This window comes from Cebidichthys violaceus, unplaced genomic scaffold, assembly GCF_023349555.1.
Source record: "Cebidichthys violaceus isolate CVI_PGR_0920_01 unplaced genomic scaffold, fCebVio1.0.p SCAF_4, whole genome shotgun sequence".
NCBI classification, from domain to species: domain Eukaryota; kingdom Metazoa; phylum Chordata; class Actinopteri; order Perciformes; family Stichaeidae; genus Cebidichthys; species Cebidichthys violaceus.
Window position 1 is genome coordinate 4471002 of NW_027176594.1, and position 19836 is coordinate 4490837.

At 41.6% G+C, this 19836-nt stretch overlaps 1 protein-coding gene across 2 annotated transcripts in view; it reads right to left on the reverse strand.

The window, feature by feature from the left end:
- Positions 1-19836, reverse strand: part of arhgap10 (Rho GTPase activating protein 10) — a 45943-nt gene that overhangs the window by 23760 nt on the left and 2347 nt on the right. For both annotated transcript variants that reach the window (XM_068726946.1, XM_068726945.1), the window contains exons 2-14: positions 10734-10829; positions 10389-10450; positions 9083-9154; positions 8772-8873; positions 7481-7591; positions 7210-7314; positions 6507-6636; positions 5880-5986; positions 5614-5708; positions 4857-4938; positions 4632-4674; positions 4453-4521; positions 3850-3924 (exon numbers count right to left, since the gene is read on the reverse strand). In XM_068726946.1, the coding sequence (XP_068583047.1) occupies positions 3850-3924; positions 4453-4521; positions 4632-4674; positions 4857-4938; positions 5614-5708; positions 5880-5986; positions 6507-6636; positions 7210-7314; positions 7481-7591; positions 8772-8873; positions 9083-9154; positions 10389-10450; positions 10734-10829 (1149 nt within the window). The remainder of the gene's footprint in view (positions 1-3849; positions 3925-4452; positions 4522-4631; positions 4675-4856; positions 4939-5613; positions 5709-5879; positions 5987-6506; positions 6637-7209; positions 7315-7480; positions 7592-8771; positions 8874-9082; positions 9155-10388; positions 10451-10733; positions 10830-19836) is intronic.

Below are 19836 nucleotides of genomic sequence, written 5' to 3' on the forward strand. Positions count from 1 at the left end.
CAATCACGAAACATTAGTCTTAGTGGAATATTAACACAACACAACGCACCAGCTAACTATTGGTTCTCACATTAAGCAGCCAAAGACTGGGCAGCCTAGAAAGTCAAAATATGTAATATAAATATGTAACTAGTAATGAGTCATATGAGGATAAAAGCAGTGCTGCTGGCCTTGGGGGTCGAGTCTAGTCTAGCCCCAGTGGATATGGGAGGAAGTTACAGCTTCTGAGGGCTGCTAGTTCTATACTCATTACAAGTTTAATTAATCCCCCACTACTTCACTGGCTCCACAGGGACTCCAGAGCTGTGTTTTGCTGAAAATTGAGGTGGCACATTATCACGACAGGCACTAACTTAAGCAACCTCTGATGAATTACCGAGGATAAGGACGTGTAATGCGTCAGAAACATGCACTGTACAGGGCCTCAGGTCAACACACAGATTTCAGCTTCGTAGGTGGTAGGTGGTCTGTGTTACATGACTTTTTTTTTTTAAATATTATTTCATCTAAGCACTGCTGCTGGAAGGACTGTGTGTTTCTCCGCCTGCTCTGTCCAATATCAACTTCTGAGAGCAAATGTTTTTGAAGAGTGTTTGTAGCCAAAGCTGCGCCTCTGCGAGTGTGTATGTGTTGAGATTAATGGGGTCTGCACAGGCTCTGTAGTCTGCTCTAGCACAAACAGGCTTGGACCTGGTCAGGTCAAGGACACAAAGGAAAATGATTGGCAGCAGCAGTTGGAGTAGCATTGATTATGAAACTGCAGACCACAAAGCAGCAGCAAGTTCAAAGATGTAATTCTTTGTTATTTTCCCTGATCTGCATTAAGCCCTCGGGGACACAACTGTAGCGTGTGGTGACTGTAGCATAGCAGCTAAAGTGAGATTTGCAGCTCCCATGACATCCTCAGATGCAGAAAAACATTTTGCCATACAAATCCATTACGCAGGTCTGTTGAACTAGAAGAAAATGTGCTGACCGTCTTGCTTTTTCGGAATGACAAACTGGTCGAATTAATGTGAAATTAAGTCTAAGATGACCTTTACCAAATATCATGCATTGATCTTAACCCAAATAAACAATGGGGTGTAGGAATCTGCACACTATCATCAATGAAAGCAACGCATGGATGTGTGACATGTGTGCTGTGGACTTGTTGGGAATTTTGGAAATGATTAGATCTATCTTTTTTCAATAAATTCAACACATTTTATCCAATGAAATATTCTGCTTCAATCCATATTTTTTGCCAATTAACGTTTTAGTCCAAAAAAATGTTGCAGCCCAAAAGAATGTCTCCCACTTGCACTAGCGAGGCACGTATCTGTATTAATGGGGTGGTGTAGCAGCAGCTAGCAGCACCATAAATTACATCTATAAAAACAAAAAAATCTCATTTTTAAGGGTGATAATGTCATAAAATATGACAACAGGCATTTGAAGCCTGATTGGAAAACCTCAATCAAAGCTTGAAATGTAAAATAAAATGACATTCAACAGGCCTACGGTCCTATCCATAATGTTAACTACTCTTATAGAGCGCAGAGCAAAGTCTTAGTGAGCTGGCTTAGGGAGAACGGATATGCGGGCGGTCAGACCCAAGGAAAAGAGACGGCAAACTGGTTTGTGATGAAGGATTTAAAATTCACCGTTGCAGATTAAAGGGGCTCAACAGGCAGACATGCCTCGCCACCAAAAAAAAAAAATCACTAAATGCACAGTAGGGCGCTGATTCTATAGATTATTTTTAGAACATCTTGGTTCTGATCGTAAATGAGTTAAAATCCCTTTAATATCTTTGGCTGTCGGAAAAAACTATGGCGATCATCCCTTCAATTGTTGACATACGCCAAATCGGCAAATCCTACTGTATGCTTCCAACATCGGATTAGGGGGGGTGTGTGTCCGACCATTGGTTTAACTTTCCGACATTCACGCCCACATCACACCCTGATTGGCCAGCAGTGTGGAAGTGAGTAAGGAGGCAGAGTTTGAACTTTTCTCTCCCTAGCTCCTTTCATTCCTTCTTTATGGAACTATTTCTGTCACTTTTTATGGGAACTAAATGAGTGCAACACCATAAATGTCTTCCAAAGGAAACCGTCTGAAAATGTATGCTGCATTATTGCGTCTCTCTCCTCTCTGAGGCGGCCAGCTTCTAGCTCCTCCTTCGTGTGTGGCCATTCGTTCTGTTTCAGCATAAGCTGATTTGCCTTGCAACCTCTTGCGGGAGTCCGGACCCTCAGGCTGGAAACCACCGGCCCAAAGGGCCCAGGCTGACCGGTTCAGAACTGAACTCAAAGAGCCCACTAGCCACAGTGTGAGGGGTGTCACTGTGGGAAACTATGTTTCATGGAATTTAAGTGAACCAACAGTTTAAAGTCGTCAAGAGATCTAGTATTGAACTGATATTATTTAACAAAAGTACGAAGCAACAAAATCATTCAAGCATCTGGTCAGCTCTGTGGAATAAATCCATTATTGGTCACATATAGTCCTTTCTGCCTAAAAATGTGAAATGTATCGAGCAGTTCTTTGGAAACATCTCACAGCATTCCTCAAATTTGCCTCACTCTGCAATTATATCTATAGAACCAAGAAGTCTAACTCAGCAACAATGATAGCAATATCTGCCACTTACTGTACAAGGGACAGGTCAGAGACAGCATGCAGCTCACTTCTTCTTCCGGTTATATTGCTGCATGACATTCAATAGGGGCCGCTCTCTTTGTTTGTACTGTAATGTGATGGGAGACTCGTTTTCTATCACTCCGTCCTCTCCGATTGGACCGTGGCCATGTCGGTGGGTGAGAGATGAAAAGGAGGAGGAGTGGGAGGATACGAAGACTTTCTTAAGGGTTTAAAGCTCGCTTCACCCACTCACTGTGAACCGCTCTATGCAGGAAATGTTTGTGAATGTGGTTGTGGTTTGTGTAGTAGTACTACCTCTGTCATTTCAGGGATACAATATAAGTTTTCTAGGCAGCTTAATGAAAATATCTTATTCCATACGGTCAATCAGTGGACCAACATTTGCAAATGTCTGTACAATATCTGTATTTTTCCCTCATTCTTTCCTCGTTTATATGTGGAAGGTCCACCACCCACAGACGAATGCTTCTTTTGCTATATTCAGGTTTCATAGAAACTTCTTAGAATGCAGCAGCAGAGTGTTAATGGAGTCCACAGCATGAGTCGGCAGGTTGGGAGGCTGGAAGGTTTCGGAGAGGAAGCTGAGACAGGCTGACGGCTGCCTGAGTTTGTTGTTATTCTGAACACAGAGCTGAAAGTGAGCTGGTGTCTGCTGGAGACGGCAGGAAACCAGAGAGCAGACAGGGAGCCATGGGAAGGACAGAGGACAAGCTCTATCGAAAATGAGTTGAGTGAAAGGGATTCCAGACAAGTGAGCGTCATAAAGGAAATTGACATAAAAGGAGAAAGACGACTGATAGCCTGCCACGAGCACATGAGAGGCGGATTTAGTGGTGTGTTAATGAAGCAAAAGCCGAAAACTGCAAGGACGTGGATGGGAGGGACCCTGTCTGGTGGTCTGAGGATATAAAAGTGAAATGAAGTGAGGAAAAGGTCCACCCGGGCACTTGTTGCACATTAGAGAGACATGCTTCTGATAAGCTGAGTCATGGGCTGATTGTCAGTCACTATCTTTTTAATATTGTCCCGACAGACACATCCATTACGTCAGCACATTCAGCTAACTGGGGGCGACCTAATATCACAGCGATAGTGCAGTAGCATATGAATTAAAGTTTTAACTATATTCAGCTCTTACCAGCAACTCTCTACGCAAAATACATTTCGAGAGCAGAAAGAAAATAATAGAATTCAACTTACCAATCATTAATGAGACGAGCTTCTGGACCTTGGAGCTTACCCCAACAACTCTGTACAGGCCTTGGTCATTAATACCTGGAAGCAATAATGAAACTGCATTTGTATTGCACTGCTCTTAATAAGGTTGTAAAGTGCTTTACAGGGAAAAGAACACACAAAGCAGACAATAAATGGAAAGACAAACAAAAACAAACAAGAATAAAAGCAGAAAATTACACACACACACACACACACACACACACACACACACACACAACAACAACCCTGTAATTGGAAACTATACATCAGATACATGAATATGTCAGTAAGGTAGATAACCCTTTGCATAAAGAAATGTAGAGGGGGGCTAGACCAAAATTAAAAGCAAATGAATAAGAACTTTGGCACTACACAATGAAAGGCATTCATATCAGCTACAGTACATGCTGCCTGCAGTAGCTCCTCGACAGCCTTTTGTTTCAATATTGGAGCAAGTCTGCCCCCTTGTGTAGAGATACCAAAACTGCACCTACGCTACTATTCACCAATTGTCATGTTAAAGTTCCCCAAATGAATGACCTTCTCTCAACTGAGCTTTTCTATAGTTACATATCTGAGGCTCACCTCTTGTCTCGATGGCGCTGATGGACTTCGCCATAAAACTCAAACCCACATCATTCAGCTGGGCATCAACTGCAGATGGAAGAAGAAAAATAATAATAAAAGGGGGTGAAGCATTGTGCTAATGAAACTTTATGATATTAATTTACAGATACAAAGTCTGGTACAGCTAGATTACTTACTTCCTCTTTCTTTAGAATACGTCGTCCCAAGATAGTATCCAGTCTAAAAAAAATAATATATATATATATATCTTTATGGCTTTTGAGCATTGTGATACACAGTAAAGCGCAGGAATGTGAAAGTTTATTACATTAAAAAGAATAGTTTTCTATAAGATGGCAGCTAAACAGAACACAGTGGGGCTACATGACTCAAAGATGACACAGTGCAGGCGGCTGACTCACAGCTTCCTTCCCACCCATGGCCTGCATCCAGAACTTGTGGTCATCCTCTGACATAGCCTGTACTGTCAGCACCGTGCCCGGCCTGAAAGAGAGCCAAACCACATCGGGCATTCAGCAAAGCATTAGAGGTACAGTGCAGTAAGGGACTAGTCTGTGTCAATATAAAAACATCAAATGAGCTCAGCAATCTTTCAAACAACAATAAAAAAACCTCTGTCAAGGGAACTTGCACCTCAGACTTGCACAAAATACAAATATGAACCCTAATAGTCATCCAAGCAGGTTTATGAGACCTACTATCGAGTTTCTCATCCCAATCAGATGGATGTGTGGACTCAAATTACCAAACTAAATCTGGGGTATTGCTCTTCTATTAATACTACAGAAAAAAAAGGCAGGGCAGAGTTAAGTTGAGTGACAAAATAAGAATATCTATTACAGCACGGCACAGCAGGGAGTGACACATTCTCCTAGCTAAGTGTGTGTGTGAGGGCAGCCCTCCAACACACTGCTGTCCTGCCCTCAGCAATCCAAAACACATAGAGCAGCAAACTGAACTAGGTGTGTGGAGCTGAGATCTTTAGCAGAGCTGTTAATGTGGAATATCACAGCAGACAATCTATGAGCTCAGTGGCCACATGAGAATATTTATATAAGAGCCATCCAGAAGAAATGTTCAACTACAAGCACCGTTATCATATCACATGTATCATGACAGCGTGTTTGAGAAAAAGTGTTCGGCGAAGAGAAGATGTACCGATCTGTTATGTCAAGTTCTAAGCAGAACCTCCGGTCCAACATGTCGGTCGTTTTGCGGAGACAGGATTTGAGTGTGACAGACTCCGTCTCACCCTGAAAAAAAGAGAGAAAGACTTTACTGTACAGACAAAAACGAATTACAAATAAAGAGCACGTAATTCTGAAAAAGAGAAAGATTACATAGAGAGAAAAAGTGGTGGTGATTTCATTAAAAATGGCGCGGCATCAATAACCCACTGCTCTATGTGTTGTAGGACTACTCACAATCTTGCCACCAGATCTGTGGTCGAAGGTCACCATGTGCAGGATCTTCTGCTCTTTGACAAACGTGCTGTAGCGCTTCACCCAACTAGAACCAAAGGGAGGTGGCCCTGGAGAAACAAGGGTGTGTGACACGGACATTCAACACTATTCACATAGTAACAATCAGTACCGCTTAACGCAGCAGTATACAGGGAAGACATCCGGAATGACAACGTGCGACAGCAAGTAGAGCCACTTAAAATAAATAAAACACTTTGTCTGTATTTCTGCAACATTTTGCAGGAGCATCATGTGGCATCACTGTTGCTGCTGCTGATTAAAAATGCATTTGAACCTCCATGTTTTTTCCATTATAAGGATAAAGAGAATTAGTTGTCTGTCCACAACAACCCATTAAGATAAAGTCACCGACAACCCACAGTAGGCACAGAAAACAGTTCACAAGTTATGTTTTAAATGCGGAAAAAACACTCCACTCCCACACTTTTACAGGAATTGAAGGAAAGCGGTAAAAGACCCCTTCTGACCATGACATCGGACTATGCTTCCTCGTAACAGTGTGTGTTGTGAATAAGGGTAATGTGACAACCCATAATAAAACACCTTTGGAATATATAGAGATCTTACTTTTTTCTTGTACATAGAGGTAACCTTCACAACTGATAGGGCTGGTCTGTCTGTATTCTTGAGGCGCCTCCCTGATCCTCTTCATTAGCTCGTACACCTCTGACCGCGCGCCCTCAAATCGACTCCTCGTCTGGAAGGGGGGGGGAGTAAACACACGCTCCAGGAAGTCACTTCCCGATGCTCAGTGATTAGGTAGCAAGACCTTCCTAATGAGAGGTCACGACAACTCATAACTTATGAGCTTCCCTTGGAAACGCCTTTATCTCCATGACATCAGTTGAATAGTTGGTAGTAAAACTGAGAATGAAACCAAGATAAGACTGTACTGACACTGAAGAATAACAGGAGGAGTTGGTGGCCAAATCAAAACAAAATGGAAAGTAAATGCATCCGACAGGTAGACAAAGAGAACTCCATTGGCCTACGATGCTCTGTTTTTAGCTTTAGTGGTTGTGTTAAGTAGGAAATGACAGGTTAGCTACAAGAACTTGATACGCTGATAGTATATCATGGTTTTGTTTCAAGGGCCTTTCTGCCCTTTAGATGTCAACCCCTTTGTTTATTCCCTCTGGCACCCATAACGTTTAAGATGTTTTGTATTCTTTGGGCAGAACAAGAGCACACAAATTGTATACAAGCAATTGCTGTCATGCTTAGAATCATCCTTATGCAAACATAGTAAGAAAACATTCATATTTCTTACATTCTGAATATTGATCTGCAGCTCTCTTTTATAATGGTCAAAGTCCTTGGCGAGCTCGAAGCCCTGGTGATAAAAGGTGAAGACGGTCTGAAAGAAGGCCAGCATCTAAAAAGATCACAACAAACAGATACGAGATGTTAATCTAAAGAGTCAGCAAGCAAAAGAGAAACTCACAACAAAATCACTCATTTCCTTCATTTCCCTTTGCTTTTATTAATGTGAAAGACGAGCCGCGTCAGTGCTGATGAGTTCACCGAGGTGAGTCACTCACCGGCTCCACACACTCAAACTTCTTTCTCTCCTGGATCTCCTGCAGTTTGCACACATAGTCCAGTGACTCCTCCTGAAAGTGCAGCTTCATGGTTTCCACCTGGATGTCTGCCTGCGGGGGCGGAGAACACACATCGTGATGATTATAGAGACGGACAGACGCACCGAAGCGAAGAAGAAACACTGGGATCTCTGTGATACAGTGCAATTTTGCATTATGTTCTTACAAAAGGGGATATTGAAGGTAGTTAGGTCTATATCAAATACTGCTGATGTTCAAATCAAGTTAATTTACATAGCCCAGAATAACAAGTTTGTCTCAGAGGGCTGTATGATCCGTACAACATACCACACCCTCTATCCTTATACTGCCGATTCAGATAAAGAAAAGCTACACGCACAAAGAAACTAGAGGGTAAATATAAACACAGTGCCACGCCAGAATTAGTTAACATCCAAAAAATACAGTATACAATATATGTTATATAAATAACAGTACACAAGTTTGCAATGTAACACAGCTAAAGCATCTTTATTTATAATTCTTGATATACCTTCTTACTACAACAAGATTACAGGCAGATATCCTTTCCTACTAAATATCAGCTGCTGATAAGTAACATTTTCTATTCACTATGAAATGAGTAAGATCAGCGTTCACATAGCAATGCTTTTCATAAGATACCAAAAAATGTGACTCAGTGTCAATGAAGTCAATGACTCTTGCGGCTGTGAATGAATCGCTGGGTCTATTTATTCAAGTCCGATAGAACTCATTGTTGGTAACAAGAGTCACAGAGAGCAGAACAGCCAGCAGCCATCATGTCAACAATTTCAAGTGTCCTCTCTCCGGTTGGTGTATACAACATATGGCTACGCCTTAAATGGCTACATGGCAAAGACAAGAAGGCAGAAACATTGTTCAGTGAGAGGTTGCTGACTTCTCCACAGTTTAAAAAATGCCCATGCTATGGTACTGCAGCATGGATTGTTCCCCAAACTACAGCAACCAGTTTTGAGCTTGTTATCACAGCGCAAGTGAGCACACATTTCCTTTCCCAGCAAGCCAGGAAAACTGTTGCTGCGAGGCATGTTAGTGGAAACTCGCACGGTCCAACAGGCTTTACAGGGAGGCTCTTCCCCCCCCCACGGCACCAAAGGCAAAAAAAAAAAAAAAACAGGGATTCTCAAACTACACAAAATACCCGTTTCCATCCGTTTTGCTGTCATTATGAACCGCTATATTCTGCATGTTACAAATGTGTCGGGAGAGTTCAGGCAGGGATAAATACCTCTTGTAGCTGTGGCTCTTTCTTCTTTGCTGACATATTCAGAAGCTTCTCCAGAGAGCTGTAGTACTTCTCCGTTTCTTTCTCATACCTCTTTCTTTCCGCCTTAAGAAGGAACAGAAGAAGAACAAAATACTAAATTATTCTCGGGACAAAGGAATCAAAGCTGTGTGTGCAGTACAATTGATATGCTATTAGCATCCAACTGTAAAATGTTTCTTTTCTTACTGTTTTTTTGGTAATCATTAGGGTACACCAAACATATCAACTAAGGGCTTCAACATATTTTGGGAAGAGAAACAATCATACATTACCCTTACTGTACCAAGATGGTCTTTCCTGAACTTCTCCAGGGGTTTCATTAAGGTTTCTGTGATGTTCCTCATCTAGACAGACACCATAACAAAGCCTTCATTATTGCTCAACTTAGTGACAAACCCCACTGATATTTCATGTGACACAACAACATTTTCCAGTATTAAGTGTCTGCTGACTCCAGTGAAGGTTGGCTAGTAGTAAATTACATAACTGCAAAGACATTCTTATTATTCCAAAAGTATCTTTGTCTTCCAATAATGAACTCATAAAGTCAATGTATTTTTATTTTCCTTCCTCCGGTGCTTCTGCTGCAGGACATGTCTGTGCCTGCATGCCCATCCTGCTTCTCCTTACTTTGCACTGTGATGTCATCCCACTATGATAAGCTGTGCTGAGCTGAGCAGTGTTTACCATTACGGCCTGAGCCAGGCGCTAAAACAGTCATCTCAGGCAGCTACTGATGATGGGCCCACTCCCTAACCTCAGACAGACAGACATTACAACAGAGTGGCTGTTCATAGAAAGTCGCAGACATTGTGTATCCCAGTCCAAAGAAGTGGAATGTTTTAGATTTGTTCTTTTGAAAGTATTTCTCCAAATAATCACTGGCCATCAAAACTACTGCCTAAACTAAAACCAGTCGTCAAATGAGGAGCTTTGACAAAGTAGCTCTATTAGGTTTTAACACTTTTAACACTTCAGGGTAGCAGTTTAAAACCCACTGTAACCATTAAAATGACAGATACTTTAAGAGTGTTGTACCATCTTTCACGTGGGATGCTGTGATTTTTTGTGATTTATAAATTAGCAACTTTAACGGCGCTGCCTGATGCAGAAACCAGTTTTATGGTGGTGTGTCATAAAGGGCTGTATTGCTGTGGACCTTGGTGCAGAAGCTTATGTGAATCTTTCTCGGTATTTAAAGCTTGGCTGTGATAAAGTGGATCCTGTCCTCTCGGCAGCCACTCCCCAGGCAAGTGGGGCGACAGTGACTGTAAGACAACCACAAGTGTTTGAACACTATCAATACATATCCACCCACTGGGGAACTGGTTGCTCTGCCTGCTGGATGCAGTGGTTGTACTGTACGTCAGAGAAAATTATATTACGAGTGCTGGTCTGGATCTCTGGCGGATGACCGAGTTCGACATTAATAGATGCAAGCACCAAATACGGGCAGTAATAGGTGTAGGCTGGTTGGAAATGCACACAGTGCAAGCATACACAGCACACACACACATGCACACACACACACAGGTATTTCCCCTGGCGTTCAAGCAGGTTCCGACTGGTTTTTCTCACCATCAGCTCTCTTTGGTCTTCGAGGTTCTTGAGGAATGAGGAGAACTCTTGCATAGATTCATCTGAAGAAAAAGAAAAAAGAAAGAAAAATCAAACTGAATGCAATCTCTCTGCAACACTCTCTTACACACACAAGCAGCTTAAAATACATTGTGATTAACAGCTGTTCCCACCACAGGTGCACACACACACACAAAAAATGCTCTTAATTTGCTGGTAGAGAAAAGAACAGTGCGAGTCTGCGTGGCGATAACGAAACTAGTGGTTAGTTTCCATCTAAGGCAAAGTTGTGGTTTGTGATTTTGGGCAATACAAAATGAATTGAATTGAAAAACCCACACTTACCGATACATTTCTCATCATCGGTCTTCGCATCGCCGATGTACTCAAACTGAAACTCTCCCAGGCACTGGGCAAACTTTCGCTGTGCCATCCCAAGCTCTGAAAGAAAACGTCAAACATAACAAAATAAAATGTGTGCATGTAAAAGGAGGCAGAAGGCTTAATATGATTATACTGTATGTTGATGACACAATATCAGCCATCATGAAGAGTAAGTCTGCTGCATCACACAGTTAACCACTTTGCAAACATCCTGTTTGTATGCAGGCGGCTACATCCTGTTGCACATCAAGCCCCGGTGAATCAGGAGGGGAGTTACCTCAGGTTAGCAAACGCCAAGAGAGCAAACTACACTTAATCATCTGTGTGCCAGTTACAGCTTACACAAATAAAGAGAGGAGAAATGGTAAGACGACACCAACGTATTACCCAAATGCTGGATAGTAGACCCTACAGTTCATGTTTATTTTTTAGTTGTCAAGATATATGATAGTATTGAGCTTTTACAGCTTAAGTAACAGAAACGAAATGTAATGTCAGTCAGTCTTAGGCCTTCCTTAAATAAAACTACCACACATCCCTTCGTAGTGCCAGTGCAATATGTCATTTGATGAGTGTAAATGAACATCTATACCAATGATGACACGCAAAATACATTTGCATTGCATATCTAGTATCAGGAAACCTCATATGCCAGTGTATTGTCCAGCCCTGATACCCAAAAAACAGCATAAATCCTCCATTAATCAAACGGAACGCTAAGCAACACAACCAACACATCTCTCATACAAGTTGTTCTGAGACTTGGCTGATTTCGAAACCAAATAGGCCTAAATCCACAGGATAGGAAACCAAATGACATCCATTTAGGCAAGCCCTTAGATGGGTGACTACTCTCCGAAAAGCGCACACGGCCATGTAAACCCTGCATAAATGCTCCTAATGTCGCATTAAAAGAAAAATGTATGATTTTGAGAGGTGGATCCATGCCGTTTAAGTCCACCCTCCACTACACCCATTGCACACCAGCAAACACAACAAACCAAATCTATTTCCAAACAGTGAAGAGATTCCCCGAGGTGGGATCTCTGACCCGTGGCCGTCCCCGGGGGAAGCATGACAGAATGCAGCGAGGGTATTTTAAGACCGGAGCTGTGAGCGGTGCACCGAGGAGCAGCGTCATCACATTGGGCAGATAGCCGGGACTCTACGGGGAACAATCAACTCACATCTACACCACTGAATAGAGCTCGGACTCTGCTAAGCATCTGGTACTGCTCATGAGCTGCAACTAATGATTTTATCCCTAACCGAGTCATTTCACAAAATATTCTAAATTGCCTTTTAGTCTTTGAGTTTTGTTCTCTTGTCATTGACAGAATCCTTAAAAGAAGCCTAAATCTCAATGGTAAACTACATTGTTTTGCTGTTTATCCAACAAAGATCCCCAACTGGGTTTATAGTGGGGATGTTGTAGTAACGTGGGATGCATCCTGGTCAACAAGGCCACACATTACACCTTGAAACAGCTTTGATATTGATGACTCAGGCTTTGCTAAACAGCTGAGGCTATCCAATATTCTCTGATGGAAAAGCCCCGAAAACTCTGAATCTTAACAATTGCCAAGACCTTTATAAATAAGGTACTTTTTTGTAGTATAGCGAATAATAAAATGTCCCAATAATTATTATAATAAACTATAGATAAAAGCAATCCAGCACAATCCTTTTTAATTCATTTATTTGAGCTATGTCTTGTTAATTTCTATCCCCGTCTCGCCTGCTGCTTACACACACACACACACACACACACACACACACACACACACACACACACACACACACACACACACACACACACACACACACACACACACTCCAGGTTCTCTGAGCAGTGTGTGTACACATGCTGTGGATTAAATCTACAGCCTAACCATGTGAGAGGTGTTGGACAATGTCTGCCTGAGCCTGGCACAAAAAGGGCAAAGCTTCTGCCTCAATGATTTGTTTCAAAACAGCTTGAAATCCACAGCTGGTCGCTCTTCAGCTCAGTCTCAAATCTTGACAATCCCCAAAGCACACGAGAAAATAGGGGCAAGCAAACACCTGTGGTGGATTCCTTTGGTCCAATTTGTGTAAATCATCGAACTGCAGGAAGCTAAGGGATGCACAGCAGACAATGGGACGGCTCGAGTATTACAGCTTTTACAATTGTTTGTTCTTTGAGTAGGTCTTAATATAGCATTGGAGGGAATGTTCCTTCTTTACTTATGGGTGAGGTAATTGTTGTTTTTAAGAAATTTAAAGTGTAAGCAGCAAAACAAAAAGAGAAAAAAAAAGGGTAATGTACATAAGCATATAAAAAGCAAACTGGCGCACTATTAAAACTACAAATCACGTAGAGCTTTCGCATGAGAATGTAGTTAACACACTAATGAAAGTATGCAAAACAAAAGTATTCATAACTGGTTTATTGGTCCGAATAACTAATTTCTTACGACTTAGACTTAACTTTAGATAATGAATCAAGAGTGGAGAGGTTCTACATGTGTCCTGTCCTCAGATACCACAGAGACATGGCCACTGCACAAGTAACATTAAGAGACAGACAGCAGCAGTGGAGTGTCTCAGGCACCACTTTAACGACAGTAGTGTAGTGACGTTTTTAAGAGGGAGCTGTATTATGGGATGCCTTGTTATTATCAGCTTATAATCAGATGAATTCATTCGACAATAGCTTAGAGTAGAAAAGTTAGATTATAAACTTGTGTCAAACACAGCAAATCATTTTGGAGCTCATATTAGTAACACCCTACTCACAGAGGTGACTTCTGGCTGGTGTAAACACAACCTGATGAACTGCTACCTGGGAGTATTTAAGTGCGGGTTACGGGCGTTATTTTCAAAATAAAGGTACGGCAACTATAAGCCTGCAAGGTCATTATTTTTGGGAGCAAACACTTACTATATTGAACATTGCAATGTTCTTTGAAGTGACTGTAAATTCTAGATGGAATCCAAACCACACAAATGGCTAAAATCCAGACCACGGTGTGCACGTCCATAAAAGGTGATTCTGGTCACTCTAGTGGAGGCAATAGTCCCCAATTTACAGCACATGCAGTGACTGCAGACCAAACAAACAATACTATATTAGTATGGTCTATCACAGACTCTATAATCGTATGAGTCCAGTAAGCAGGATTTTCATTGGTTCTAGCATATTATACCCCTCCTAAATATACATTGGTAGGCTGTATTAATGGGTTCTCTAGCACTGACTGCACCACTGTGAACATATTTCACCACCGTTGGTGTTTTTACTGTCCACTTGTCAAAATCAATGTAATAAGGCTATTGTAAGATGCTGCCCTTGAGTGGTAGGACTCTGGCAAACACTGACCACACCCTTCACCACCAATAAAGCAGTCTAGCCATGAAATCACATTTTCACTTTTACGCTTTTTTTCTCTCTCCTGTTTAGTCCCTTTTTTAAAAACTAATATCCACTTTTTTACTTATTGTTTCAGCATGAAAACACCTTAGCTTTATCAGAATGGAAACCTCCACACAACAGATGTTATTAGTGGTAACAGCATATTCAAACAAATACACTTTTAAGCAAAGCCTGTACTAAACTCATTTTATAGCCCACCACATTAGTGGTGGCAAACTCAAAACCTCCTCACCCTGCGGACTGCTAGAGCTTCTTTAGACACTTTTGGGCTGAGGTTGAGCCACATAACAGTTTCCTTAAAGCTGCACTAATCAATAATTGTATAAAACCATTGGATCAAATGTCTTTATGCAATGCGAGAGGGGTCCTAAGTGAGGAACCCACAGAGAATTATCACCAGCTCTACAGAGCATCTTAGCATCTCCGAGCACAGTATTTGTTTTGGTTAACTTCCTCTACAATCATCTGCGTTGTTTCCAGTCACAGCTGCTAAACATATTGGAGAATTTAGACATTAAAGAGAGAGATTTGTTGGAGCTCAAAACAGCTAAAAAGAAGGGTGCATGTTGGACTTACAGTGGTTGGGTGGCCAGAAACACAACTCCAAATAAATACCAATGTTGCTCAGTGACTGTTTGAAGTGTAATTAGGCAACCGTTTGCTAACTCTTGCTGCTTTCCATTATTATATCCCATCTTAGTGACATCCTTTTGAAAATATAACATTTACTTTAATTGCTGGAACTCAATAGTCTTTGTTTGCTCCTCTAATGATCCTTATATCCAGGCTTGAAACTAACAGCGACCAGGTTTCTGCAGTCTGCGGCTCTCTGTGCTTTGAAGCAGTGTGCCAGAGGAATGTGGGGAAGATGAGTGTGGCATCTCTTAAATCCCTGCTTTTGTAAAAAAAAAAAAAGCAATTTTAGAGGCTGTATATTTAATCTTTTGCTCATTGTGTGTCTCTACTACTCATGTATTTTCTAGTGATTATGGTTGTGCTTTTGTTTGGAATATTTACTTTTACTTTTACTTTTACTTTTACTTTTACAGAAAAGGCTTCAACTACAATGTGTTTATGTTGGAGCATTATCATCAATGTTCACCCTCTATTAGCCAGACGGGTAACAATGAGTGACCTTTATGGAATCACTGTTGGTCAACTGCAGAGCTCAAATGATCATAACACACATGAATGTAGAGTGGAAAGGCTACTCCCCCAGATAGTAAAAACATGTTTTGGCAACAATACACTGAACCTTGGCACACCGTAACAAGGCCTCAACACATTACATTGTGTACGACATAAAGCCAGGGCAGTATCCAACCGCTCTGTGTTGTAAAAGATAATCAAGAGCTGATGGTATTAAGACAGTGAAAACCAATGCCATTCAGAAATGCTTCAAGAGTCCTTCAATGTTTCACTGCAGAGCATAATAAATGCATGAGTTTAATAATGTTTCTGAATGCTGCACTGCTTCACAGTATCATACTGTGTTTTCAATTAAATGTGATGTTTGTTTTTCCATTGTCTACATATGTATTTAAAGCAAATTTGGGTTTTTATACATTTTACTATTGGACATTATGATAATCTTAAGGGCATCTCAGCAAAAGGCTCGGGTCACTGTGGACAATTAGTGCGTCCTCAAAGAACAGTGATGTCAAGGGATAGATGTGCGAGCTCGTTATTGGAGCCATATGTGAGCGCGGTGCACAGATCACACCCATCCACAATGTGATTACACACACTGTAATGCATGTTCGACTCACTGCAGGGTGGACAGTTAATATGGGAATATATGAGGCCAAGCTGTGTGGACTTCATTACATAAAGCATGAAGAATGACTGGTATCCGGTTACATGACGCTCCGGAGTTAATCGACGGCAGGCAACATTCAGAGAAGGAAAAAAAACAAAAACAGCTGCAGCATTCTTGTCTCTGTGCAGCGTCACATGAAGTTAAAACAGCATTGATCAACTGGATACAATCAGGGGAGCAATAAACAAAAGTGGTGGATGAGAGGCTTGCATAACAGATTGAGATGATAGCTGCTGTCCTGAGGAAAGCAGCATCACAAGATAGAAACACACACACACACACACACACACACACACACACACACACACACTCACAGAAGGGAAAGGCTTCCCCTGCTTTTTGCCTTTTAAAGGAAGGCATTTCAGAGCAAACCTGGGAACTGTCAGACTTGGCTAGTTTATCTGCAGAAAGCCAGAGATCCCAGTCTACTGGCTTCACACAGACCCCACCTTACATATATCTGATATTACAGGCCAGATTGTTCTGTAAACATGAAAAAATGCCTACTTTATATATGATATATATTTAAACATTGTTCAGAGGAGGTGGGAAGAAAAACAAAGATGACACAATGGGGGAGGGCACTATAGAGCACCACACACCAAAGCATGTGTGTTTTGGTGTGTTTTTCAACAAGACCACTGCCAAAACAAAACAGCAACAAGGTAAACAAAATAAAAAAAGTGTGTCAAATAATCCGACAGACACCCACTTCCTAGCTTCTAGTTTAGATTCAACATTCTGAAGCTAGTAAGTGAACCTTTGAGTTAAAATCACTTACGCATATTGTTACCAAGTTTAATATTAAATCTATATTGATTTAAATGAATGAATTGATTTTACCAACACTACACTTCCACTTAAATCCATCCATTACTTGTAATAGTAAAGTAAAGTAGATCCTGGACAGGCTGCAGGACTGACACACAGACATTCACACCTACTACAGGCCAGGGTTGTAATTACCTAAACCGAGACCAAGTCATGAGCAAGACCAGATTGTATCAAGACCGAGACAAGACCAAGACTCTGAGGGGTTGAGACAGAGTCAAGACCAAGACCAGACTAGTGAGAGTCCCACGTTGCATGACACACTTACGTTTAAATGTGGAACATGCAAACCCGAGGCACTCCTCAAATTGATCTGAAAGATCCACATTCCCATAAAACCACCCACAGAAAATATGTTCACCTCTTGTACTGCCATATATACTGTGTGTAGAAATAAGTGTACTATGAGAAATATCTGAGAAACGTCTGGATAGAATAATCAAAAAGCATTGCTGAAGGGGATATGTATAACTCATTATTTACACATAATTACAGGTTCCAAAACCTTTGATTCAGCTGTAATTTAAATAGGCACCGACTTGGGACGACTATAGGAAAGTGCTTTTCAAACAAGGACTGGCTTGCCACTCTGTCTGTGTGTTTTCCAAACTGTGTCCAACGTAAAGTAATAGTTTGTTTTTGCTGTGAATGAATGTGACCCCCTGGCTACTGTGAGATTATGCTTTACATGTAATATAAAAATGTTCACGTCCTTCTGTCTCTTCCAATGTTGTCGTAATGTTTCCTTTATTACAGTTTATTTCAATGTATCTCAAAGCTAGAGGAAAACTTAAAATGACAATGTTCTGCTGCTTCAGAAGTTTCTTCCAAAAACAAACCAGAAAAGGTATGCATCAGTCAAAGTTCAGCTGCTGAAGATGTCCACAGTGTATTCATTGGCGCCTGTTGCCGGGATGTTTGTTATGATTTCTACAGTCTCATCATCAGATGTGCCACTTAGGTCACAGCGTGCCTGCTCCAGCGTTTACATACTGTGCCTTTCCACAGTCCTTCCTGTTCCACTCTCCCATCTTTTCCAGTCCCAATCCCTGCTCCACACTCGCCTCCCACCTTTGCCCTTAACAAGGCCTGCCCCCCCCCCCACACACACACCCCACACCAGATCCCTACCCACAAAGCACGCATTACTTCATTCATGACTTCCTGATCCTCAAAACAAGTCTGTAGGGCGAGGCTGCGCTGAGCAGTGTCCTGTCAATAATGATAAATTAGCTCATCAAAGACATATCAGCACCTGTTGGCAACAGGTTTCACTTCATGATGTAACCAAAGTGCTTGAAATAGTTCTCAACACTTTGTTTGCACCAAAAAAGGAGCCTCCCCAAAAAGCGGAGCAGTGCCATCAAGCATTCATTTTCATAGTAGGTCTTGTGCTCTCTGGAGTGAGAGATGAAAAAAAAGAAGAAAAAAAAGCCATCCTCCCACATCACTTCACCTCGTCTTGTGCTAATGCGGTTTTAATGAAAGATTGTGATGTGGCTCTTTGGCAGAATCAGTAATGTGATTACAGAGAGAGCAGCACTGAGCCAAAGCACAGCATGGCAGGCTACTCTTAAACCTGTCTGCCAATGAAAAAAAAAAGACCTTCACATGGCTGGGTTTGTGGAACAAAAAAATAGATATAAATAATATTTCTTTATGAGCCAAATGGTCAATTCACCAGAGGAGGTCCAGCTGTGGAAATGACTATGATTGACCTTACTGCAAACTCTGTCAAACTTGACTTTTCCAGTGGTTGCGGCAATAACAGAATACGCAATAAACACGATGATACGGTAGAAGAAATTCAGAAACGGAGCGTTGACATTTTTCGTACACAAATGAGATATCAATGTGTTTGCTGAGGACAACAGTGAGGGGTGATTGAGAGGGTACAGACAGGACACAGTTCCTGTGTAGGAAACCCTCTGAAACAGAAGCACATGTGCATGCTGCTCCTCTAGTGGGCACTTCCATGTCACGGCTCTCTGGCCCAGGGCCCCGCTGGAAGGTTTCCTCTCCGAACCAAGGTCTTTCCGTAGTGGGACATCCTCCCAGTCACTGACAGGCCGAGAGGGGAATGGGATGTGGAGATCAACAACTGTCTCTGACAGGCCAACCAGCAGATCATTCTGAGGTCAAAGATAAAGTAGTAGAGCTTTATATAAAAAGTAAAGCAACTCTTTAATCCAACGCATTTACTGTAAGTTGGAAGCAAGACTAATGCTAGATCAGCACTGCAGAGTGTCAGATTGTACGGTGTGACCATTGTATACAGAGAAGATTACATCGCTTAGCTCCGCCAAATCAACTCCACTTATCAAAAACAACTGTCTGAGCTTCAAAGCATGCAAACCACAAACAAGGCAGATTCAGAAGGAAAGAAAATGTATGATCTCTACAAAGAGGAGAACCAAACACAGGACGAGGTTATCAGAGTCATGTTCCACTAATAAGAGCAAAGCAGGAGGGGAGCTCGGACAAATCGGATTCATCTATTGATGCATTTTATATTTCTGTTGGTTAATTTATTGTTTCAGTGTTATCATTCAAACACAGACGGTTGAGAGCTAGTTTGGATTTATCAGCCTCACCTTAAATTAACAATCAAGGCAGGAAACACCCTTTGTGTAGTTTTTACTTCTGGACAACATCGAATGCAGTCCGCCCATGTATTTCTGCTGTGGCAGTTGGACAACGTTTAAGTTTCTCTACTACTGCTATTTGAGTAAACACCTTCATGATTACAGTTATCAAAGAATGTCAAAAACAGTCATTTGCCATGAGAAGGGAGAAGGGACGGGACACATTTCCACAAACAGTCTCCACAGGCTGAGCAAAAGAGGATGAGAGCACTGCAATAATGTCAGTACATAAGAACATGACCGGCAGTTCCTTCCTGAATTTTCTACTGACTTTGCAGTACTCCCAATGGGAGTGTACGACCAGGGTTCCTTAATTCTTGTCATATTCTCATAAGCAAGAAGCCAACACGCGAC